General features: G+C 45.4%; 1 protein-coding gene and 1 pseudogene across 1 annotated transcript in view; both read left to right on the top strand.

The window, feature by feature from the left end:
• The first annotated feature begins 478 nt into the window (after positions 1 to 478).
• Positions 479 to 3,680, top strand: LOC117269804 (uncharacterized; annotated as a pseudogene).
• A 1,524-nt stretch (positions 3,681 to 5,204) lies between these two features.
• The window catches only part of ephb4a (eph receptor B4a), a 45,532-nt gene continuing 27,707 nt past the window's right edge, over positions 5,205 to 23,029 (top strand). Inside the window, exon 1 of the mRNA XM_033644547.2 lies at positions 5,205 to 6,189. Within this exon, the coding sequence (XP_033500438.2) occupies positions 6,111 to 6,189 (79 nt within the window). The 5' untranslated portion in view covers positions 5,205 to 6,110. The remainder of the gene's footprint in view (positions 6,190 to 23,029) is intronic.

The raw sequence follows: 23,029 nt of genomic DNA, 5'->3' as shown, positions 1-23,029 counted from the left end.
CAGCAGGTGATCTGTTCCTTCATTCTTCTTGCGATCGTGCGTTGAGGTGTACGTAAGTGTTTGCTGTTGGTTTCATGTGTTGCTGGCCCTGGGCAGCCTCGTGCCTCTGTGGTGGGAGTAACGGGCTGACGCTCGTCCTCCCAGGGGCTGTGGCCAGCGTGTTGCACAATTGCATGTATGTCGTTGTCCCTGCTCTAGTATTGTGGCTTTGCTGGTATGGCGGCGTCCCCGCCCCCCGCTTCCAGCATTGCCTGCAGCTGCTGACGGCTGTGTGAGCAGGTCAGTGGAAGTTGAATTCTGATAACTGTGCTCTGTTTTTTTTTGCAGTTTGGGATTCAAAGTGAAGGATTCAATTGTGATTGGTGACGGTGGTGTTTCTGCTACCCTCTCCCAGCTCAGTTGTGTTTGTCAGACTTATATACATACATATATATATTTCTATATATTCTCCTCCAAGGTTGACCGCTTGGCTGCTGACATGGAGCACATGAAGGCGCTCCTCATGAATCTCCAGCCTGCTGGTGGGGTGGCACCTCCTGCTGTTGTACCGGCCCAGGAGTCACCACTGCCACTGGACGATGCGCTTTCCATCGCAGCTTCGTCGAGTCAGTTTCGGGACTCACAAGGTAGTCCGGCCCCTCTGACGGCGGCAGGCTCCTCCCATTCCTCTGCCCAGAGTTCTCGGTGGGGGTCTGATGACTCCTCCATGGGGGCGATCATCCAAGCAGCCCTGGCACGTCTACAGCTCGATGCCCCAAGCCAGGGGCAGGCTCCCAGTGCGTTCCATAGGCACAACCCTCCCCCGGCGAGGGTTACAGTGCCGCATTCTCCGGACTTCTTGAAGGAGCTGCACTCCTGTTGGAGGGACACTTCAGCCCTCACCAGGCCGGGGTCGGATGATCGGGCCTTGGCTGCCATGGAGGATGCCGAGTCGGTGGGGCTCCTCCACATGCCGGCGGTTGAGCCTCCAATCGCAGCCTTGATTGTGGCTCCGGATGAGGCGATGAAGTCCGACCCTAAGTGCCCTTCTGCGCAGTGTAAGGTTACGGACGATTACATCTGCAAGGCCTACAACACAGCAGCACGTGTCGGCCGCTTGGGGAACACCCTCTCCCACTTACTCCTTGCCCTCTCAGCCTCCCTACAGGATGCACAGGTGGACGACTCTGTCCGCGACATGTGTGATGCGTCACTGCAGGCTTTTGCCTACCAGACGAGGGAGCTGGGACGGCTGATGTCGACGCTTGTCCACACTCGCCGTCATGTCTGGTTGGCACAGTCACCTCTGACAGAGGCGACTTGTAGGGTCCTTCGCCGGGTGCCAGCAGAACCTGAAGAGCTGTTTGGCTCTGCTGCTCTGGATGCACTGGACCGAACCGCTGAGGCCGACGACACCAGGCGGCGGCTTGCGAGCCTCCATAAGAGAGCACCTGTTTCCAGGGGCAGCTCGAGGAGTTTTCCATCTGCCCCTCAGGGTCCGCCACGACAATCTCCCCGGGGTGGCCAACGGCGGCGGGACGAGAGGAAGTCAGCGGGTGACCTTCGCTCCACTCTGCACCGCTCACCTTGGAAGCCTCAGGACCCCAAGCCCGACCGCCGCACTTCCGGCTCCTCCAAGGGCCGGGGGCCTCGGCGCTAGGGCCACGGGGCCGGTCGTCGGCTGCTTTTCCCAGCAGCAGCTCAGTCACTGGGCTGCCTGCTCGCCAGACCCCTGGGTAGTTGCCACCCTGACCCGGGGTTACGAATTGCAGTTCCAACGCCAGCCCCCAGCCTTTGGCCGGGTCACCACGACAGTCATCCACGACTCGGCCCAGGCCCAAGCCTTAGCCCAGGAGCTGTCCACCCTCCTGGACAAGGGCGCCATCACACCGGTGGACCCCCTCCTTCAACCCGGGGGACTCTACTCGACCTACTTCCTTGTCAGCAAGAAGGACGGCGGACTCCGTCCCATCTTGGATCTACGCGGCCTAAACAGGTACTTAAAGTTTTTACCGTTCCATATGTTGACCTCAGCGGACGTGATGCGCGTGATCCGGCAAGGTGAGTGGTTCACGTCCATCGACCTGAAGGACGTGTACTTTCATGTACCCATTGCGGCTCATCATCAGCCCTTCCTGCGATTTGCCTTTCAGGACCGCCACTATCAGTTCAGGGTGCTCCCCTTTGGGCTCTCCCTGTCTCCCAGGGTCTTTACCCGGTGCGTGGCAGCGGCTCTGGCGCCGTTACAGGCTGGGGGCATGAAGGTGCTGCCATACCTGGACGATTGGCTGGTGTGCGCACCTTCCCGGGCCCAGGTGGTCCAGGATATGGCCCGCCTTCTGACACATGTGGCCTGGCTGGGCCTCACGGTCAACGTGGAGAAGAGCTGTTTGGTCCCCACCCAGCGGGCCGCCTACCTAGGTCTGGTCCTGGACTCTGTGGTCATGAGGGCCTACCTGTCAGAGCGTCGTGTGGACGACATTCTCCGACTCCTTCTTCTCTTCAGGAGGGGCAAGCGGCTGCCGTTCGTCATGTATCTTCGCTTACTGGGCAAGCTGACGGCCGCGTCGATGTTGTCATTGCGCCCCCTCCAAATGTGGCTGAACGGTTTTCGCCTGGACCCCAAGCTCCACAGGCGCAGACTGATCACTGTGTCACAGGCATGCATTCGCGCCCTGGCGCCTTGGAGGGACCGGGCGTTCCTGCTGGGGGGTGCGCCCCTGGGTGCTATCCCATCCTTTCGGGAGACCGTCACATCGGATGCATCCCGCTCAGGATGGGGTGCGGTCTGGCGTGGCAGGCCGGCTCAGGGACAGTGGTCTGTCCGGGACCACGCATGCCACATCAATGTGCTGGAGCTGCGGGCCGTCCATCTGGCTCTCAGGCACTTTCTATCGCACCTGCAGGGGAAACGTGCTGATCCGGTCAGACAACAAGGCTGTTGTCTCCCAGATCAACCATCAGGGGGGCCCCAAGTCGGTGCGACTGTTAAGTGTGTCCCGGCGCCTGTTTACATGGGCCGCTCCCTGTCTGTCCAGCCTGCGGGCTGTGTGGCTGTCCGGCGACCAGAATCGGGTGGCTGACTTCCTTTCCCGACACAAGCCTCCTCCGGGGGAATGGAGGCTTCATTTGGAGGTCGTGGGGATGGTCTGGGGCATTTTCGGCAGGGTGGAGGTGGATCTTTTTGCCTCGAGGGAGTCAACTCATTGTCCCTTCTGGTTCTCCTGGACAGAGGGGAACAGTCCTCTGGGACGGGATGCCCTAGGGCACGAGTGGCCCGACGGCCTCCTGTATGCCTTTCCGCCATTGCCTCTGATCCTCCCGACGCTGCAGCGGGTCCTTCAACAGGGCCACCGTCTCCTCCTGGTGGCCCCGTTCTGGCCAGGGAGGATTTGGTTTCCACTGCTGCGGAGGCTTTGCTGCGGCTCGCCATGGCGCCTCCCAGAGAGGATGGATCTCCTGTCACAGCTGGGGGGTCGGATTTGGCACCGCGACCCCTGCCGTCTCCAGCTTTGGGTCTGGCCACTGCAGGGCCCGACCCGCTCCTGACTGCTTGCACTGAGTCGGTCAGGTGCACCATTTCGCATGCTTGTGCACCATCCACCCGCCTCCAGTATGAGTGCAAGTGGAGGAGGTTCTCTGCCTGGTGTGCAGGCAGGGGGGAGGATCCTGCCTCTTGTACGGTGGCCACCATTCTGGAGTTTCTCCAGTCTCTCTTGGAGGATGGTCGCACTCCTTCCACCTTGAGTGTGTATGTGGCGGCAATTTCATCGCGACATGTTTTGGTTGAGAATGCCACCGTGGGGTGCCAGCGGTTGGTGTCTTCTTTTCTCAGGGGGGCGCTGTGGCTGCGGCCTCCGGTGGCCCCCAGGGTTCCGGCATGGGATCTCTCCCTGGTGCTGGATGTCCTGTCTTCCTCGCCCTTTGAGCCTTTAGCCCAGGCTGATCTTAAGTGGTTGTCAATGAAGACAGCCTTCCTCCTTGCTGTCACATCAGCAAAGCGGGTTGGGGAGCTGCCTGCTCTCTCCGTCAGAGTCCTGCCTGCATTGGGGACTGGATGGTTCGTGGGTGACTCTCTGGCCGAACGTTGCGTTCCTGCCAAAGGTGCTGCCACGCACCCATCTCAACCGGCCGATTCATCTGGCTCGGTTCGACCCCCCGTTGGCTGACTGTGGAGCACAGTTGTTGTGTCCTGTACGGACCCTGGCTGCTTACCTCAATGCCACTGCGCCTGTGGGACGAACAGACCAATTGTTTGTGTGCTATGGGGGTCATAACAGAGGTTGTGCCCTCTCTAAACAGCACCTGTCACATTGGATTGTGGATACCATCTCCTATGCTTACAGGGTCACTGGCCGTCCGTTGCCAGCCGGGGTCAGGTGCCATTCGACGCGGGGGGTCTCCACGTCCTGGGCTGCTCTGAGGGGTGTTTCACTAGAAGACATCTGTGCTGCGGCTTCTTGGGCGTCGCCTTCCACGTTCCATCTCTTTTATCGCCTCAATGTTGCTGCTCCCCACCCGTTGGGCGTGGTCCTCCGCCACAGGACTTCTGATCAGTGAGGTAGGTCTGGGGGATTCTTCGTGATGTTGTTGGTATGTGTCATCCAGTGCTTATGCACCGCCTCTGGCGGTCAGTAGGGACGAAATAGAACGAAAGTTACAATGGTAACTATGGTTCTATGAGTCCTGGATGACCGCCAGAGTGTCTGGTCACTCTGAATCCTCGCGCGCTCGCGAGCATTTTTTAGGAACAGATCACCTGCTGACACCGGAAGATATAGCCTCCCGGAGTTCACGCAGGGGTCACGGGTGACATTGTTGATATTCGTACTCGACATGCGCTAGCACGGGTGGAGTTATCCAGTGCTTATGCACCGCCTCTGGCGGTCAGTAGGGACTCATAGAACCGTAGTTACCATTGTAACTTTCGTTCTTAATTATTTTCGTGTTTTTACTGTTTTTTAATTGCTGTTTATAATTCTTGATAGACATTGCTGCTCCTTATTTTGTTTTTATGGACTTTTTTTCATCACTTTATTGCAATTATATATTTGTATCCTCCGGTAGTAATAATTAATGCATGAAAGGGTTAATTTTGGATATTCACTACTTTCTAAATGTTTGTTAATATAGGTTTTATTTTGAAGGCGCCCAACGGAAATTCCCTATCTTATCGCGTGCTCCTGACTCTGCTGCTATGGAAACGAGAGTGGGCGGAGTCTGATGGTGCCATTCGACTCCGGGTTTGATGCGGTGATGAAGTCCTAGGTGACCAGCGTACAGTAGTCAGCCCAACGAGCTACTTTAGCGCACAACTTTTAGTATCCGCTGTCTGAGCAGTGTGCTGACGTATCCCGGGAACAACCGGGACATTTTCCTCCCAGTTTCAGTCTCATTCATGCCTGTTAATCCAGGCCAGGCGAGACGTGTCGCACAATATCCCCACCACCTTTCGTGGATTTTTTTTCCCGCAGCCAAAATAGTCTGGTGCTTTAAAGGGGAGGAAAAAGGAAAACAACACTTTGCTGGATTGTTTGCAGAACATGAGGAGAAGATGTGGAAGCAGGTATGAACCGAGTGATGATGAGGATTTTCTCTGCAACTAACACAAATGCAGTGAGGTGCCCTGGTTGCGGATTCAGCTTGCTCGGTCATCAAGCTGAGGGGGAGAATTTGGGAGAAGTCGTGTGGAGCACAAAGAGCGTATTAAAGCCGAGGATACAACAAGTTTGGACCATGCACCCTCAGTGCTGACACAGGACCGAGCCTGGAGAGGAGCTGACACAGTACAGCTGGTTGTTTTCTGCCCACGCTTTCACCACAACACAAAGTTGGACGATTCAGAGAAGTTTCTAGTCTGTACTGTTATCACTTGTTATTTAAAGAGCTGCATCACCAGTTAAAGGTGCTTCATATTCACATTGACTCCAAACCGCACTTAGGCAAAGTGTATTTTTTTTACTGCAGTGTTTTGACCAGACCACAGTGTGAGGCTCTCTGAACTGAAGTCCACTTTAAATGCGGACTGGTCTGCGGTCAGTGAGTGCACAGCCGAGCTGCCAGTGCCACTTGATTTTTAATTCAAGACAAAACACAAGTGGGTTCATTTTTTACCATTTAGTGACAGCACAATGGAGCTGACATGCAGGAGCATTGTGCTGCTGGGGTGCGTTTTTCTGGACTGGGCTCTCCTGGCTTCTGCAGAGGAAGGTGAGTCTGGAGTTTTTCCCTTCAAATGCTGCCTAGACTTGTTTTCTGTGGTTTCATGGCTGAGTGAGATGTCCAATTAGTAGTACATCCTGCACCTTCCCCGAAAGGGAGTGCAGTAAAACCACAAGAAATGTGGAGAGCATGCTGTGCAAAGATATGCAAGAACTTTACGTAAATCTGAGGGGAATAGTCATAGAAATATCATGGCAGGATGTGGCTGCAAAATCACTAGAAATGTTGTATGTGGCATGCACAGTATGAATCTCAGTACAGAGATGTTCTTTAGCTTATTTTGAAAGCATCCCCCCCACAAATCCACAAGAAATGACAAAAATATTGACTTTCCCCCTCCTGATATCTCCAGGAAGTCAATTTCTAAGACCTGGTCACTATTAGTTTTCACTTTCAAGTCATTAAAGGGTCCCCAGGCTGCACCCCAGGGACCCCTGACCAGCTTACCCTAAAATCAATAATAAACCATTCAGTGCACTGAGGCTAATACAGGACTGCTGTGATTTTCTGTGGGTTGATGTACAGATCTGTGTGACACATTTTCGCTTTTACATTCAGTTTCAAGAAGAAAAAACCCCCATCAAACTCTTTGTATCAGATATATAATTTGCATCATGATTTATATTAGCTTTTGGCAGCCGGCTTGACATTAACAGGCAATTTGTCCTGGATCAGCTTTGTGATCCCTGGAGGGACAAATAAGACAGTCTGAAATTAGCTGTCATAATGTTAAAGAAAACGATGCTTTTAAATTGTCTGGTTTCGCAGGCGTGTATAGCTCGGCATCATCAGCATAACAACAGGGCCAGTGTCTGGATAATTGGCTTAATGCAGGGGTGGAAGACTGAGCCTCAGTGAGCCACACTGACACATCACAGTCAACTAGAAGGCCCGGGTGTTTATTTATTTTTAATCTCTTTAGTCTTTTTGTGACATTAATGGGGAAGTTTCAGTGCTGCGGAGCGAGCTGAAAACTGATTTGAGTTTGTTAAGAATGCTGCGGAGACAACTTTCCATAAAACCTTTGATAGAAATGGTCTTTGGAAATAACAGGCCTGTGTTTTACCGAGGATCAAAGCATCCCAACTAGGTTTCTTTAAGAGCTGTTGAACCGCAGGGTTTTTAAAAGTACCTCACTGCTGTGTAGGCTGCATGCTGTTGTGTTCCTGTGAAGACTACTCTTTATTCTCCATGCTATTCTCGGGTGCTACTGTTTTAGGCTCACACACGCAGCTGCTTAGGGTGACATTGTGGCATAACAAGTGTGTTTCTAGATCTCATTTTCCCTCACTCACAGTAGTAAAAAGAATACACACATATATACGCACATTAATACAAAACATCGGGTGTGTTTACATGCACACATATTCTATTATTCAGGATATACCAGTATGCTGAATTTGATACAGCTCATGTAAACAGCATATTCTGAATTAGGCCTTATTCTGAATGTAGCATTTCCGATTTAGACATGTGGGACGTGCTGGTATTATTCAGGTTTTAGGAGGATTATTTGGACATGCGTATCAGTTGGGGTTTACCCGCAGTTTGCAACACACCGCTCTGTGCATTGTGATTCGTTGTACACAAACCAACTCGCCAACAGTTTGCAACGCTGGGGAATAGATGCATGCCCACAAGGAAAGCCCAAAATTTCTGGTCGGAAACAGAAATGTAAGAGGCATAACTACCTTTAAACCTTATAAAATACTTTAGTAGCAACAGGTTTTTGGATATGTGCAAATATCGTAATGCCAATCTCTTCATGAAGGCACTTTTCCTTATTTTAACATGATAAACGACGTGTTTGGGCACATGATTCGGAGTATGCACGGCTCCATGTGAAGGGGAATATTAGGGTAATGTTCATTTTTTATTAGAAATCCAAACAGCTTAGTAGGAATATCGTCTTTTTGGGAATAAGGGCAAAAACATGAATATATCTTGCATGTAAACATCGTGACGCAACAGCCATTTCTCCTTATTCCCAACATGTTACATGAAGTGGGTGTTTTGTGACTAAAAAATAAATTTGCCATGAAAACAATGGGCCTCTTAACAATGCAACTTTTCCCCAAGTTTGTTCATTCCAATCACTAGTTGCTGTAAACAGGAACACCATGAACATGCATGACTTCACATGCTCTGTGGCAGGAACATGAATCTGTCAACTGCTTCGGGTTTGAGCCTGGACGCCATGCATCTGCCGGCACTAAATGCCCTTTCTTGAAGGGTCGGACTTCAGTAGGCTGCACAAACACATGGATGTAGTGAACAGTATGTGGAATCACCCTTTTTTTTTTTCTTTTGATGGGTGTTTTGAAAGCTTGGATTTGCTGCTTGTGCACACACACACCCATCAAATGAAGATGTTAAATTACCGCAGCTACCGAGAGTCTGAATTCTTGTGGGAAAACCGTTGTTGACATTGTATTTCAAGAGAGGAGTTTGGGATTTTCCCAGTCATTTAACATTTAGTCAGAGTTTTCTGGGAGACAGCAGGGATCAGACCTTTAGAGGAGGTGTAGCTTCTTCTCTAGCTGCGGCATGTATAGGGTCCACAGCTGGGATCCTACCCCTGACTCAACTTTTGAGTTTTTGTTCTTCCTTCTTTCTCTCTGGGACCTAAGAGATGCTTGACCTCAGATCTATGTGTGGGTAGAGAACAGGTTTTTGGGAGCAGAATCATCAAACATGTCTCTTTAGAAAATCAAGACTAGTCTGATTCGATTTGGCTCAGTTTCCCCCCTGCTGATGTTTACAAGATGCCGGATCCAAACAGGTGCAGCAGAGACTCGATGTGGAGGACAGACATGTAGACGGGAGCTGAGGGGTCGTAGCGCCTTGTCAACTGACTCCAGAACATCTGTGTCTTGCCAAGTGTGAACAAGATGTCTGGTTTCTGTGCCTTGGGTAATGGCCCGCTCCTCTGCCAGCACACTCTGGATCGTCCTCCCCCTTGTTCTCCACCTAGTAGGGAATTCTGTAATGAACTGATGGGAGGGTAGATGAAGCTCACAGCTGCCAAATCTCTCCTCCTTTTCTAACTAAAGGATAAATGACTCACTTACACACACCACTTGCTCGTTCAGCGCGTGGATCTCTCTTCCCTCTGTCTCCATGAAGATTAAAACACGGACCTCTTGATCAGATAATTACTTTGGCTGGAAATTAATAACATGCTCTGGGTGGAAATTAGTAATGAGGATGCACACACAGAAAAAACAAACACTTTTTCTCTGCCTTGCCTCCGAAGTAAAAAACGTATCATGTACAGAAAAGTATAACCAAGGCCTTAAACTGTAAAGACATAAGCTTTTTATCCAGTATTAATAATTCCCACTAATGTAACCCTACTGCATGTTTAAAACATATTTGGCATTATAAATGTAAGCCATAAATGTTCCTTATCCTCCCACACACAAGCTCAACCTGTAAAGTACCCATTTTGTTTTTCCTCCCTGCCCCTCGTTACTCCTTGCACATACAGTTTCTCTCTCTTTCCAATGGTAAGATGCAGCCGGTGACAAAAGCACTGCGGTCTTTCCCACCTGTTCAGGTCCACGGCTTAAATGATATTAACACCATTTTCAGATGTGGTGCAAAGTTGTCGGTGCTCATCTAGACTGTAAGGACGATTTTCAACCCTGGTGGATGAATATTCTATTCCGTCCCATCCAATTTCCATGGCTAGAGGGCATTTTTGAAAGCTGGTGCTGCTGAATCACCTGTGTGATCATCTGAGGTGTAACACAAATCAGCAAAGGAAAATGCTAATTAATGAATGTGTCCATCCGCTACTGTCACGCAAATAAGAATTGTACTAATCAAGGCAGAAGAACAGTCAAACAAGGGCTCAAGCTGGAGCTGCAACGATTAATTGATTAGTCGTCAAGTATTTAAAAAATTGCCAACTAATCTGATAATCAATAAAGTGGTTTGGGTCATTTTTTTATGAAAACAAAAAGTCCAAATTCTTGGATTCGAGCTTCTTAAATGTCAAAATCTTCAAGTTTCTTGAGTTGTCAATGTCAGTAAAATTAATACTGTTGGGTTGTGGACAAAACAATTCATTTGAGGATGTCATTTTGGGCTTTGGGAAACACTGATTGACATTTTCTTTTTCTTTTTTTAGCATTTTATAGACCGAACAACTAATGGATTAATGGAAAATATAATTGACAAAATAACTAGCAAAATTGATATATGTGATGAAGAATGGCAATTATGTTTCTTTTTTAGATATTATTTTGAAGAAGGTTGCGGTTTCCTTACTGCTCCATGCATATCTGATGTTTTCGCCTGCCGCCATCTTTTATTTTCAGTGGAGTAGAAGCTTTCTATTAAGTCACATGGTTCATGTACGTCATGATCAATTAAGTCTGTTTCCATTACACTTTGTTGCATTTTGTTTTCATTAAATTTCCCACTTTTTCTCTCAGGTTATCTAATGCAAAAAATTAAATTAGCATGAAAACATGACCATGATGCTCTTCTTACATGTGTTCATGCCCCCTGACTGTAGATCAGTTGTGGTGGAGAAAAAGCTGTGATTCTGAAGTTGATGTGCATTTGTCTCCTGAGCACTGCTGTCAAGTAAAGGCAGCGTCTCTTTAGCAAAATTGATTATTTTTAGCCGGGAGGCTTCTACTTAGCGGCTCTACTTTTTACAGCGTTGTAAATCCATCTTATACACTTGCAATCTCCAGCATCTGCAATATGGTATGTTAATGCAGCTGTTACCTCCTTCCATTTACAAATCATCTTTTCACAAAGTATGCAACAAGAGAGTGCAGCTGCCACTGTGATTTGTTTAGCAGAAGCAAGACTTGTTGTTAGGGACGAGAAACATCGGCTGCACTTTTTTAGCCTCTGCTGATGGAAAGAGGGGGTGAAGTGTCATGCTGTTCGTTGTAAACTTTACACACAGCGGTGGTCTGTTCCATATCGCACACTCCCAAACCAAAGCAATGCCATACAAGAGAGTTGACATGACCGTCTTTTGTTCTGCACTTGAAATGACACACGTGCTGCCTCCATCCTGAACAATGGGCTCACACAGCTACAAGTAGACACGCCAGGGGCCAAGTGGGAGTAATGAGATAACTGTGTAATGAATTAACATTTCCATTAGAGTTACAGGATTTAAAACATATTGTAAATGAAAAACAATATCTACATGCATATGTGATGTGGGGAAAAAATAATAAAGGCAGATATAGATTTTCATGCTCTAATGTGAGTGGGTTGACAAAGATGCTCGAATTTCCCCACCGGCACAGGCTTGCTGACAATTTTGTGCAGAGCTGTTGATTGGTAGAGGGGGGTGGAGGCAGCAAGGGAAGCCAGTGCACATCTGTATCTTGCCTTAATGGGACTGTAATCCCAAAACCAAAAATACAAATTTTTCCTCTCACCTGTAGTGCTGTTTATCAGTCTAGATTGTTGTGGTGTGAGTTGCTGAGTGTTGGTGATATCAGCTGTAGAGTTGTCTGCCTTCTCTTGAATATCATGGAACTAGATGGCACTTGGCTTGTGGTGCTCAAAGCGCCAAAAACACACATGAATTCTTTCCAGAAATCATAACCCGGTTACTCAAGACAATTCACAGAGCTTGTAGTGAGCAGTTTCATGTAGGAACTATTTTCTTTCTACCGATCTACACCCGCCTATGTATCACGATGCAGAGGGAAGTGTGCATCTAACATTAGCTAGGTGAGCAGGTGGCAAATGCACGCTTCCTTCTAAGTTGTGATTCAGTTGGTGGATGTAGATTGGTAGACAGAAAATAGTTCCTATGTGAAACTGCCCACAACAAGGTCTGTGATTTATCTTGAGTAACCGGGTCATGATTTCTTGAAAGAGACATTGCTGTTGAGTTTTTTTAAATATATTTTTTGGCACTTTGAGCACCACAAGCCGAGTGCCATCTAGTTCCATTATATTGGAAAGAAGGCAGACATCTCTGCAGCCAATATCTCCAACACTCTGCAGCTCACGCCAAAACTATCTAGTTTGAGCAATAGCACTACAGGTAAGAGGGAAAATATGTGTTTTTGATTTTGGGGTGAACTGTTTCTTTAAACAAATGCTGCAACACTCACCAGTTGCTTATATCCACTCAGCCAGACATCATGTAACAGTCTCCTTTACATGGAGTTAAAACATGTAAGGCTCCTATTTATGTAATCTGCTGATAGACTGCTTTTAGGTGGAGGGAACGATTGACATCGACTCCCTAAGAGCTAAATACTCTCGCATTTTCGATCCAATGTGTTTATTCTTTCCCCCCCTTCGTGACATAACTAGCACGATGAATAGCGTAATGCTTCTCAATTTAAAGTAAAACTCACTAAGTGTCTCAAGCGCAAAAAGGGTGTTTTTATCTAAGAGGCCTTACTTGAGCCCCAATCCCTTCTTTCACAGACATGTAGCCTTTTCTTTTGCTACTCTTTTCACGTCCTCTGTCTCCTTGATGTTTGACTGGTGCTATGCTGTTTTCTCTTGCTGACTGTCTCCCCTGCCGTGGAAATGTGGATCGTTTCCCAGAAATCCTTTTAAACGGAACCGATTTTTATAAGAAAGGGATTTGCATTTAAAGCAACCTCCCCCCTCTCTGAAAGCCTGTAGCCCATCATCCCCAGTACCTCAATCCGATGATTAGCTTCCTCAAGAGTTAAACAGGCATCCGAGTGCCACAAGTACTCTCAGTCCGTGTCTTTCTCTCTCTCCCTTTTCCCCCTCTCGCTGTGAAGGATGCATATGGCAGCCGGGAATTGCAGGTGGATGATAGTTTAGCTCGGTGAGAGGATACACCCCCAGCCCATACATCCATGTCAGGCATTCACTTTGGAGAGCCAGTCTGTCCTCCACCCACACGCTACTCTCTGAGAGTGGGACACAATGGGGACAGGCTGCAGCAGAGAGGGAATGAGGCCACAGCCTATCAGCCATAAGCACCAAGGAGAATGGCACTTTTAGAGGGATGGGGTTTCTCTTTGAAGTGAGTCAAGGAGAGATGGGGAGACCGGCATGAGTCGACGAAATAGAAAGAGCAAGTGCAGAGAGGGCAAGGAGGGTGCACGTCTGCACACTGCATAATGAACAAAGTGTATATTGCCTATTTGCATTCTGTGATCACACACACCTGGGGCCAGATATGCGAGATATATGCGATGGGATGAATATGTGATTATAACAAAGGGATTAAAAAGGCTCGTAATTAGGAGACAACAACTGAGAAGGAGCTATTTATCTCAGGTCCATCTTTCTCATTTATCTCGCACACTAATCACATATCAATTATTTGAGGCACGCTGAGCATTGTGCAGCAAAAAAAAAAAAAAAAAAAGCATTTCTACGTGCCACTGTTGCCTTGTGCCTTGCAGTGTTTTTGTCGTTACATTCAAAAAATAGAATGAAATCCTGAAGGGGGGGGGGGGGGGGGGGGAAGGCAACACGAGGCCGGCGAGTTGTCGCAGGCTGGATGTGCAAGAATTGATTAAAAAAAGCAACCTTGATGTAAAAAATTCTCAGCTTGAAGCATGCACCATCAGTAGGCTTGATTCAATTTGAGTCTGGGATATTTTCCTCCCTGCGTCAGAGGTTGACCTACATCTCCTGTTTGATATGCCCGTTTTAAGTTAAAATGCAATTCACTTGGTTCGACATCAACCTAGAGACCACGTGCACACTTTGCTTCCACCTTCATGCATGCACACGGCTTCAGTATGTCTCCCAGGGCCTGCTTTCATATACTGCACTGAACCAACGGCATAACAGAGACATTCCTGTGCGCTAGCTGCCCTCCTACAGCCTGCACACAGCGAAGAGCTTTAAGAGGGAGTCATGCTCCAAATAGGAGTGGGTCCGTTCTGTTAAAGACGCATTAAACACCTTTTTTTTTGGCAGCTTGGTATTTTATTTTTTAAGGAGTGCTGCACACAAAATGTTCTCTCCCTCATGTTCCTCCGTATTGCCGCTGCTTTAATGATAGCTGATTGCTTTCTCCGCTCGGCTCCATCCAGTCATTTGAGGAAGAGTCATTGTGTGATTAAACTCGCTCCATTTTTCAGAGATTGGACAAAAAGTGTGGGTTTGAAATTCAGTTTGTAGACTACAGAGTGCGCCCCTTGCTGAAAACATAATGTGGCCGGGCCGATGAAAGCAGATGACGCTCTTTGTACTCTAACAAATGACTTCACATACAAAGAGATGGATCAATCTTTATTTTAGATATATTGGTCACAGACACACAAACATCCAGTTGCAGGCTTCGGGGAGCGATAACATAGGCTGATGAAGAGAATTAGCTCTCAGCGTGTTTGAATATGAAAAAGCATGATGTGTCAGAATACAAGAGAAGAATTCTCGCAGAGAGTCTGTTTTCTTGTATCTCTACTTAGATGTGTCAATCCTTAGATGGTTTATTTAGCTGGAGTCTGCACTGTTAGCTTCAAGCTGTCCACCTCCCACTGCAGATTAGTCACTGAACGCTCTGTGTGTGTGCGTTTTCCGCTGCAAGATTTCTTTTTTACCCCCCCTAAAATGAATTGTAGATTCTGCTTTAGTGAGGGCTTTGATAACAGCTCTGTTATACGTACAGCAGTCGACATTTTTGGGGCTCATTGAGAGTTTGTTAGATGCATCGCAGCGGTAGATGGAGCTATGTGGGTTTTTCATCAAGCCAGATTTGAAATAAGATAGGTCACCTGTCATATGTTAGTTTATAAAAGTTCCCATTTCCATACTCCGCTCAAGCAAATAGGAGCTAATTTTACTGCTGCAGCTCTATCGGATAATATATTATTCCAGGCCTGAACACACATTACAACACTTTGGATTGGATCCCAGTCTTTTCTGTTCATGATTAAACAAGACACAAACATGCTAATAATTAATCAATACCGGCAGTTACCAAGCTGATTAACTATCTGGTCCAATTATTGGAAGACACAGCAAACACAGGGAGGTAGAGAGTCCTGCTGGGTAGGAAGATCATCCCAGATTTCAGCGCTGTGTGTCTTCAAAGTGTCCACCCCACAGGGATGCCAGTCTATGACTGACCCTGACCTCAGGCCCTCCCTGGGGACAGGGGAAGACAAGATGATGAATATCCTCTGGAAGGATGGAGAAAGTGTTTGAAAACAAGCACACAACCTGAACTTTCTAATGGTGCTTCTGCTGTGAGGACACAGCTCAACTCTCTGGCTTCACAGACCAGCAGCTGCCTTCAAGCCTTCTATAAAGGAGATTGCAACTTGAGGCTAGTTGGTTTGTAGAGGGCAGCTCTGACCACAGTGTGATGATGTATGATAGCTCCCAGGCGTGGAGCAGGGAAGTGTCTGTCTAAAGTTGTCAGACTTGAATCTGGTTCATGAGGATCTCGGTGCTGTGGTGAGAAACACAGACATTTTGACAGCTTTCTATTTTCTTAATATGTTCTTTTCCTTCAGCGATGATAGATGATGTCTAAATTTAATTACTGAATGAGAACCATTTCCCAATCTAAACATCTTTTCCAAGTAGACGACTTTTGCTTTGAGTTTCCGTTCAGCTCTTTTCCTCTGCTACTCTGCAGTTGCACACAGACAGTATCCTTTGACAACATCTAACAAAGTAAAACTTTTACCAAAAGCATGACTATAAAGACCATCACCACAGAATTGTCTTTTAGTGTTAAGATGTGCTGTGTAGCCCACATCTGTTTATTAAGAATCTTGCCTCTTTATCTTGTAGAATCAAGGACTCTGACAAAGAAATATGCACCGTGTTTAAACTCAAAGGCAGCACAAAAATGAGGCATTCCTTGCCTCACCGTGTTTGCACATGCTGTCTGTTTTTAAGGAAATAAAATGAAGTAATATTGTTATGGTATTTTCCCTTGAGTTAGTCACACTCTAGAAGCAGAATTACTGTGCACATGATGAGTATAAATGTGTCTGTCTACTCTAATCAATACATGTGACCCACATTTTAAGATATCACATTTCCTTTTATCGACAGCAGCAGGTAGAGCGTAGTGTAGGAACAGAAACTAGATACCTTAATACAATAAAATGTTCAATATTGTCGGAGAGTTTTGATACGTTTGTATATATTTATTTAGTTTTTCATTTTAAACATTTAGTTGACAGTTCAGAAGCATGTGCAGCCTTGTAATTGTCATCCGAAAAAGGGACTTTGAAGTAAAGAGAGCTCGGATGATGAGGGAAGAAAGAAATGAGTGTTAACAAGAGGAAGAATGAAAAATGTAAAAGAGAAGAGTTGGATTTAGAGGGAATGAAATGTCATGGATAGAGCTGCAACGATCAGTCAATTAATTAATAAGTCCATCAACAGGAAGTTAACTGGGAACTATTTTGGCAATAGAATAATAATTTCAATCATTTTTTAAGCTCAAATGCCAAACACCTCCTGTTTCCAGACTCTCAGATGTGGAAAAATGAATGCTTTTCTTTGTCAAACATGATCGTTAAAGGAATATCTTTGGGTTTTATACTGTTGCTCTGACAAAACAAGACAGCCCGAGTCGTGGAGTTTCATAATGAAATAAGTTACAGTGGAAATGATTAGTCTGATTGTCTGTCTCTGAAAGCAATATCACACACAACCGGTTCGTGTTCTAACTAAAGCAAGGAAACTCTGTCTGTCTTAATATGTCCCTCACATATCTTAAGAAACGACCATCTGATCTACTTCACACTTGGCGGGGGTATATTGCTGGGGACCCAACAGCTAGCAGTGTTGCATCTGGTGCAATTTGGTAGGGCTGTTCCCTAATAGTCGACCAAACATAAGTCAACCAGAAAGGTCATTAGTCCGCAAGATTTCATTGATCGCTTAGTTGCAAAAAAAAAACAAAACAAACAAACATGAAACTATTAGGAGCTGCACCTTGCCAAAATGAATCAAAACCTATGTGACTGGACCATGTGGAAATTTAATTTGAAAGGACAGACACAGGAAGTGGCCACGCTCAGCAGTCAGACAGGAGTCACCTTAATTTCCAGGGCTGGTACCTGCGGTTATTACACAGGCTAGTTAATAACATGTTTGGCAGGAAATCCAAAGTGTGGGATCATTTTGAGAAGGTGAAGGACGAACCCAAGGTGATATGTAAACTCGTCTTCATTGGTCGACTACAAACATGATGTATCATCTGAAACATGGAAGAAGCTTCATGCCCATTAGCCACTTAGCACAATCATTACTGCTTTGCCGACAGCGTCATTAACAGGCGGCTCGCTCAGTGTGTGACGTGCACTTGTAGATAAAATATAGGCCTATATTAATGAAGGTTCATTAGTATGGTTTTGTATTTCTCTGTAATGTAGCACAGTGTTAACAATGTTACTGATAGCCTACTATTCTCCCTCACACCTTCAACTCAAACCATTGTGTTGCCCCGTCAAAAATATATAATTTAATAATTAAATATTGTAAACATGCAGCCAACTTGTAGACTAATGGCCCTAAATGACTGTTGACTAGGAAAATACTTAGTCGGGGACAGCCCTACAATTTGGACATGTGCTGGATGCTGGATATACTGACGTTTCAACCAGACTCTTCTTCACCTCCCTGGAGTCAACGAGCACAAGCAGATCGCCTACAGTAACAGCAACGTTGCCTCCCGCAAATTACTTTGGCTAATTAAATTCATGATGTACTTTATAACTGTGAATGTCAAAGCATGCGACTGATACGCTTATTTGGAAATTCATACCTCCATTAGTGTTGCTGACCGCGAGTAGCCGCAACTTGAGTGTGTTTTTCAAGGGCGGATTAAGTGATTTGGGGGCCCCAAGCAAACACTGTCTTGCTTTACTTTTCACCCATTCTCTAACTGGGAATGTTGGTATTGGCAGTGGCAGAAGAAGAGCTTAAAACTTGTGTTTGTATGAGCGGTTGTTGAGAAAGCTGCAAGCAGCCATATCACTGGCCAAGCAATCGGCCTGTTCCGCAGAGGCATGTTTTGGACGGGCACTGCGTTGGTCTTTTTTATTTAGCCATCATCTCAAATGTTGTCTCCTTTTACCTTATAGTATTCTTTATTTAAAGACAGCATGGCTTGTGGAAATGCAGAGGTTTTAGAAAGTGCAGTGTACCCTCCCAAAATATACTGAGCTGATAAAAAAAAAAGCCTTTTTAACTTTTCCTTTGTAATTCATTCCTCCTCTTATAGGATTCTGTATCAGGAAGCCACCAGGGAGTTGGTGTAGCCTGCAACAATGTTCTCAAGAAGCCTTTCAGTTTTTCACAGAGCCGGGTTATTTTTGAAGAGGGATTGAGAAAGTGGTGCCCATAATTGGAAGTAGCGGGAGGTGAATTCACTCAGTGGCAGATCAATATTCCAAAGTAGCTGAAATATGCTGTAAAGCAAGGCAATTTAATCAATCACACTGTATGAGAGTAGCACAGCGAATTATGTGTTTAAAGCCCGGAGTTCTTAAATGTGTCAACTTAGAAACTGAATTCTGAATGATTAACGATTTAACCAGAAAAAAAGAAATAAGGGTTTATCCTTCCTTCCTTCCTGTTGTGAATTAAATGTTCGAATCTATTGCTTTTACTTCTTATTAGTCAGTTCCTGTTGTGCACACGTCCAACAGCAAACACTTTCAATAATAACAGTCTAATATATTGTTAAAAAGTCTTAGACGTCACCTCTCTGTAGATTATGTTCATATTTCATGTGGTGCAGTCTCTTCGGGAGTATCTTTGGCCTCACAGCTATGTGGATTTTGTTTGTCTGAGGAAGAAAGGCTGTTTGAGTCCAAGATGCACAAGTGCTGTTCAGCAGTTGACACGGCGGGTCAGAACTCATTACTCGTAGGCAGTGATATAAAAAGGCACAGAATCAAGTCAGTGTCTCGTATTCTCTTAACCTTAACCTCGCATTTTATGTGAGGGTCAAGTCTTCTTCTTTTTTAACATTGTGATTAAAGTAAATATTCACTGTGAACTTGTGTGCCGTGAATAATGCAACAGTTTTTGCCTCCGCTTTAACACATTTAATTAAAAGGGAATGGAAATGAATTATACACATACCTTTGGGTGCCTCTATTAATCAACATTTGTTTTGTGTTCCAACGCCAAAGATAAGCTTTTCATCAAATACCTTCCTCTCTTTATTATTATTATTTATATTTGACTATTAAAGTTTGCATTTGTTGTCTTCAATATTGGGATTTGATTATTTGTTGTTGACTGCTTGGAAGCTCTGGAGCCCAGAAAATAGTATTCTGGACAGCCCTAGTTGTGATACACAGATGTATTAATATTTAACACTAGGCTACAATTAGAAAAACTGATTTGCCCAGGGTTCAAAATGTTTGTTTGGCTGAAAAACAAATAGATATGAAAACAGCTTTATTGTTGTAGAGAATTGATTAATAACTCTGAAGCTATTTTCTCATATGTACACGGGACAATGTCGAGAGAATCAAGGCTGGACATTGTTGGAAGTTTTTTATTTTACACATATAGCACACATCAGGAGGTTGTATGTGTCAGAAGCATTCTCACCTACTGGAAATACCTATTGTTTTAGGCAAGGGGTGGCACCTGGGTAGAGTGGCCAGGAGGCAGGACATGGTGCGGATTACATGTAGCTGGTTCGTTATTTGGTCATAAACAACAGAGTCTCTTGCCGTTCCTTGATTTTCTTTTTCTGAGAATTTCGGCTTCGGCCCTTACCTTAGACCAGGGGTTGGCAACCTGTGGCCCCGGAGCCACATGCGGCATTTTAGACCTTCTCCAGTGGCTTCCTGTGGCTTTGACATAAAATTATCTGGAAATTGATGAGTTGTTTTAACATTCAGATTTTTATTTGTCATTAATGTAGGCCTAAAGTGATTGTTGCATTCTTCAATTGTAAAAATGTGCTGCCTGTATCGAAAATGTTTTACCATCTCATTAAGTATTTTGTGCACCATATATCTACGACCTTTTGCCTTTTCCTCTAAATTTTGCAGAGCTTCAGTAGCAGTGGCGAGCCTAGAGTCTCTCTAGCAAAGCAATCTATGGATTCCACATCCAAAAAAGGAAAACTCTTGGAGGAAGATAGGGGATTTAATAATGTGTGGACAGATTTATTTGCTTTCACCACCAACGCTGCAAAGTTTAAGTAGTAAATAATTATAAATAGCCAACTGCAGAGAAGCTACTTTGTAGTAAATCACATTAATGAATCCTGATTTAGACCTATTTGTAATGTTGATGGGCTAATTTAGACTTAATAGGCTGTTAGCTTTATTCAAGTATGCTATGCGGCTCCAGACAGATCCTTTTTTCGGCCAATAATGGCTCTTTTAGTTGTAAAGGTTGCCGACCCTTGAGTTAGACATTACAGTTGCCGTCTTCATGTAGATGACCCCACTTATTCACCCTCAGATATTTGTTTCGGTTTTGCACTAGCAGAATGATAGAAACATCATCAGCATGCCCACTCAGTCACTGTGATTTTTCAGGACTAGTACCTGCTGTATACACACATGGACTGAAGCGGACATCACATGAACTTTGTACTAGGGAACTGGCAGGGTAATGTCCGTTAAATGTCCAATCCAACTGATTCGGACATTTGCATTCTCACATACGCCTCCTCTGGGTAATGTCTCGATAATTACAGGTTTGTTGTGCATGTGTGAAACAGACTTGAATGGGAAAAACACAGCTTTAACTGGAAATGATTCACTCCAGTGAATCTGTGATGACAGTGTAAACTTAAGCCAAAACATTCAGAGGTCAAGATAGAAACGTCATCAGCATGCCCACTCAGTCACTGTGATTTTTCAGGACTAGTACCTGCTGTATACACACATGGACTGAAGCGGACATCACATGAACTTTGTACTAGGGAGCTGGCAGGGTAATGTCCGTTAAATGTCCAATCCAACTGATTCGGACATTTGCATTCTCACATACGCCTCCTCTGGGTAATGTCTCGATAATTACAGGTTTGTTGTGCATGTGTGAAACAGACTTGAATGGGAAAAACACAGCTTTAACTGGAAATGATTCACTCCAGTGAATCTGTGATGACAGTGTAAACTTAAGCCAAAACATTCAGAGGTCAAGTATTGCAGACCTGTGCTTAATCCTCATTCCTTTGGGTCAGTCAGTTTCATCCACAGCAGTGTAGCATCTTTGGTTTCTGTCCAGGATGAAGCTCTCTCCCTAACTAGGTCACATCCTGTCCTGAGACAGAGACCAACCACAACATGTATTGATATTCGTTGCTACTGACAAGACAGAAAAAAGTGTTAAACATTAACACCTCTCTTCATCTCACTTTCCCACCTTTTATCTCACTACGCCATGACACACACTTAAAGAAGCTGAGCTCATCAGCACGTGCTGCAGGAGGCTTTTGTTATACAGTAGACGAGGGGTTAAAGAGTGTCCTGCCCAGTTGCTGTGCACGTGAGTGATGTTGGCGGCCGTCTCCCCCCACCAGACCAGGAGACAGGAAGGGGACAGGAACTACAGGAAGCTGAAGTCTAATCTCAGTAGACACAACTCTGTCAGAGACACAAAAACAGACATATTCAGTGCTGAAGTTGTTATGTTCATGTGCACACACTAACCTGCTCTACACAAAAAAAAAAAACAACGCTGGGAAGCTAGTGAAGGAAAATCATTTTTTCATTTGCATTCTTCGTGTGCACTGTGGTAGATAACATGAGTGCCAAGGACGTCCAAAATTAGCATTTTCAAAGATTAACCTGCGATATTCTCTTTAACGTGCTCAATAATACCTGGAGGACAATTGCTCCTATCATATAATGAACGTGATAATCTTCTAGGAAGGGATTATTTGAATACTGCAACAAACAAAACAAACTTCACTGACTTTTTGTTGTAGCAGCTGTAATCCATCAAACTAATGTTAATACAGACAACCTCATTAATTTTACCTATTGTTAGTTACCCACATTTTGGCCTCCCTTGGAAACATCTGCTCGTGTTAATGTGGAGAGAAAAACGACCCAAATGAAGGATTTTCCAAGGAAAAGTTCAGTTCAGCATTTTGGGAAATTCCCTTTATGGCCTTTAGCCAAGTTAGAGAAAACCATGGTTTAAGTACATTTTTTGTTTGCTGAGTAAATTTCAGGGGTTAAGTGTCTGCACCAAATTAGTCATACAGCAAAAATTATGTTGAGTGTCACTACCTCAATTTCTTGTCATTTAGGGGCGTGCTCCTCTGCTGCTCCTCTGCTGCTACCTCTGCTGCTCCCCTGCTGTTTGTAGCCCCTTTTACAGAGGCAGGAATTTTAATGCCATAACGTCGCACCGCCATTCTGCATAAAAGGTAAAATTGTGGAATGGGGGGACAGAGTTGTCTCGCCTCTGAACCGAGAACGGAGGTAGTAATTGTGCTGAAACAATAACTGGGTGTCCATCCAAATGTATCGCAAATTTTAAACGAATTTTGTGAAAATTTGCAAAAGAAAATGCAAATTTATGCACGTTTCCATTCATTATTGTTTTGCGAGTATTGGGAGTAGTAAGTGGCACTTCTCATGAAAAATGAAAATGCAAAGGAACACCCGTAGAAGAAGAGGGCACCGTGAGATGACGTCATTGAGAGCGTCTCATGTCCAAAACTGATGTAAACAACTACCGGCATTACTACTTTTAGTAATTGAAGGAAACATTCAGTTTCGTCGTCACTCCAGACATATCACACGCTCCCTTCCTCTGCCGCCATTTTTTGACCGTGGACTCGTGGAGTGAAAGTGAGGTAGAAGTAGGATCCGGTAGCCTACATAATCGTTTATTTGCTAAATCTGTTTGCATTGCCAAAAGTCGCATTTTCCTA

The sequence above is a fragment of the Epinephelus lanceolatus genome, chromosome 11 (assembly GCF_041903045.1).
Source record: "Epinephelus lanceolatus isolate andai-2023 chromosome 11, ASM4190304v1, whole genome shotgun sequence".
Lineage (NCBI taxonomy): Eukaryota > Metazoa > Chordata > Actinopteri > Perciformes > Serranidae > Epinephelus > Epinephelus lanceolatus.
This window is presented reverse-complemented; position numbering and strand designations above follow the sequence as displayed.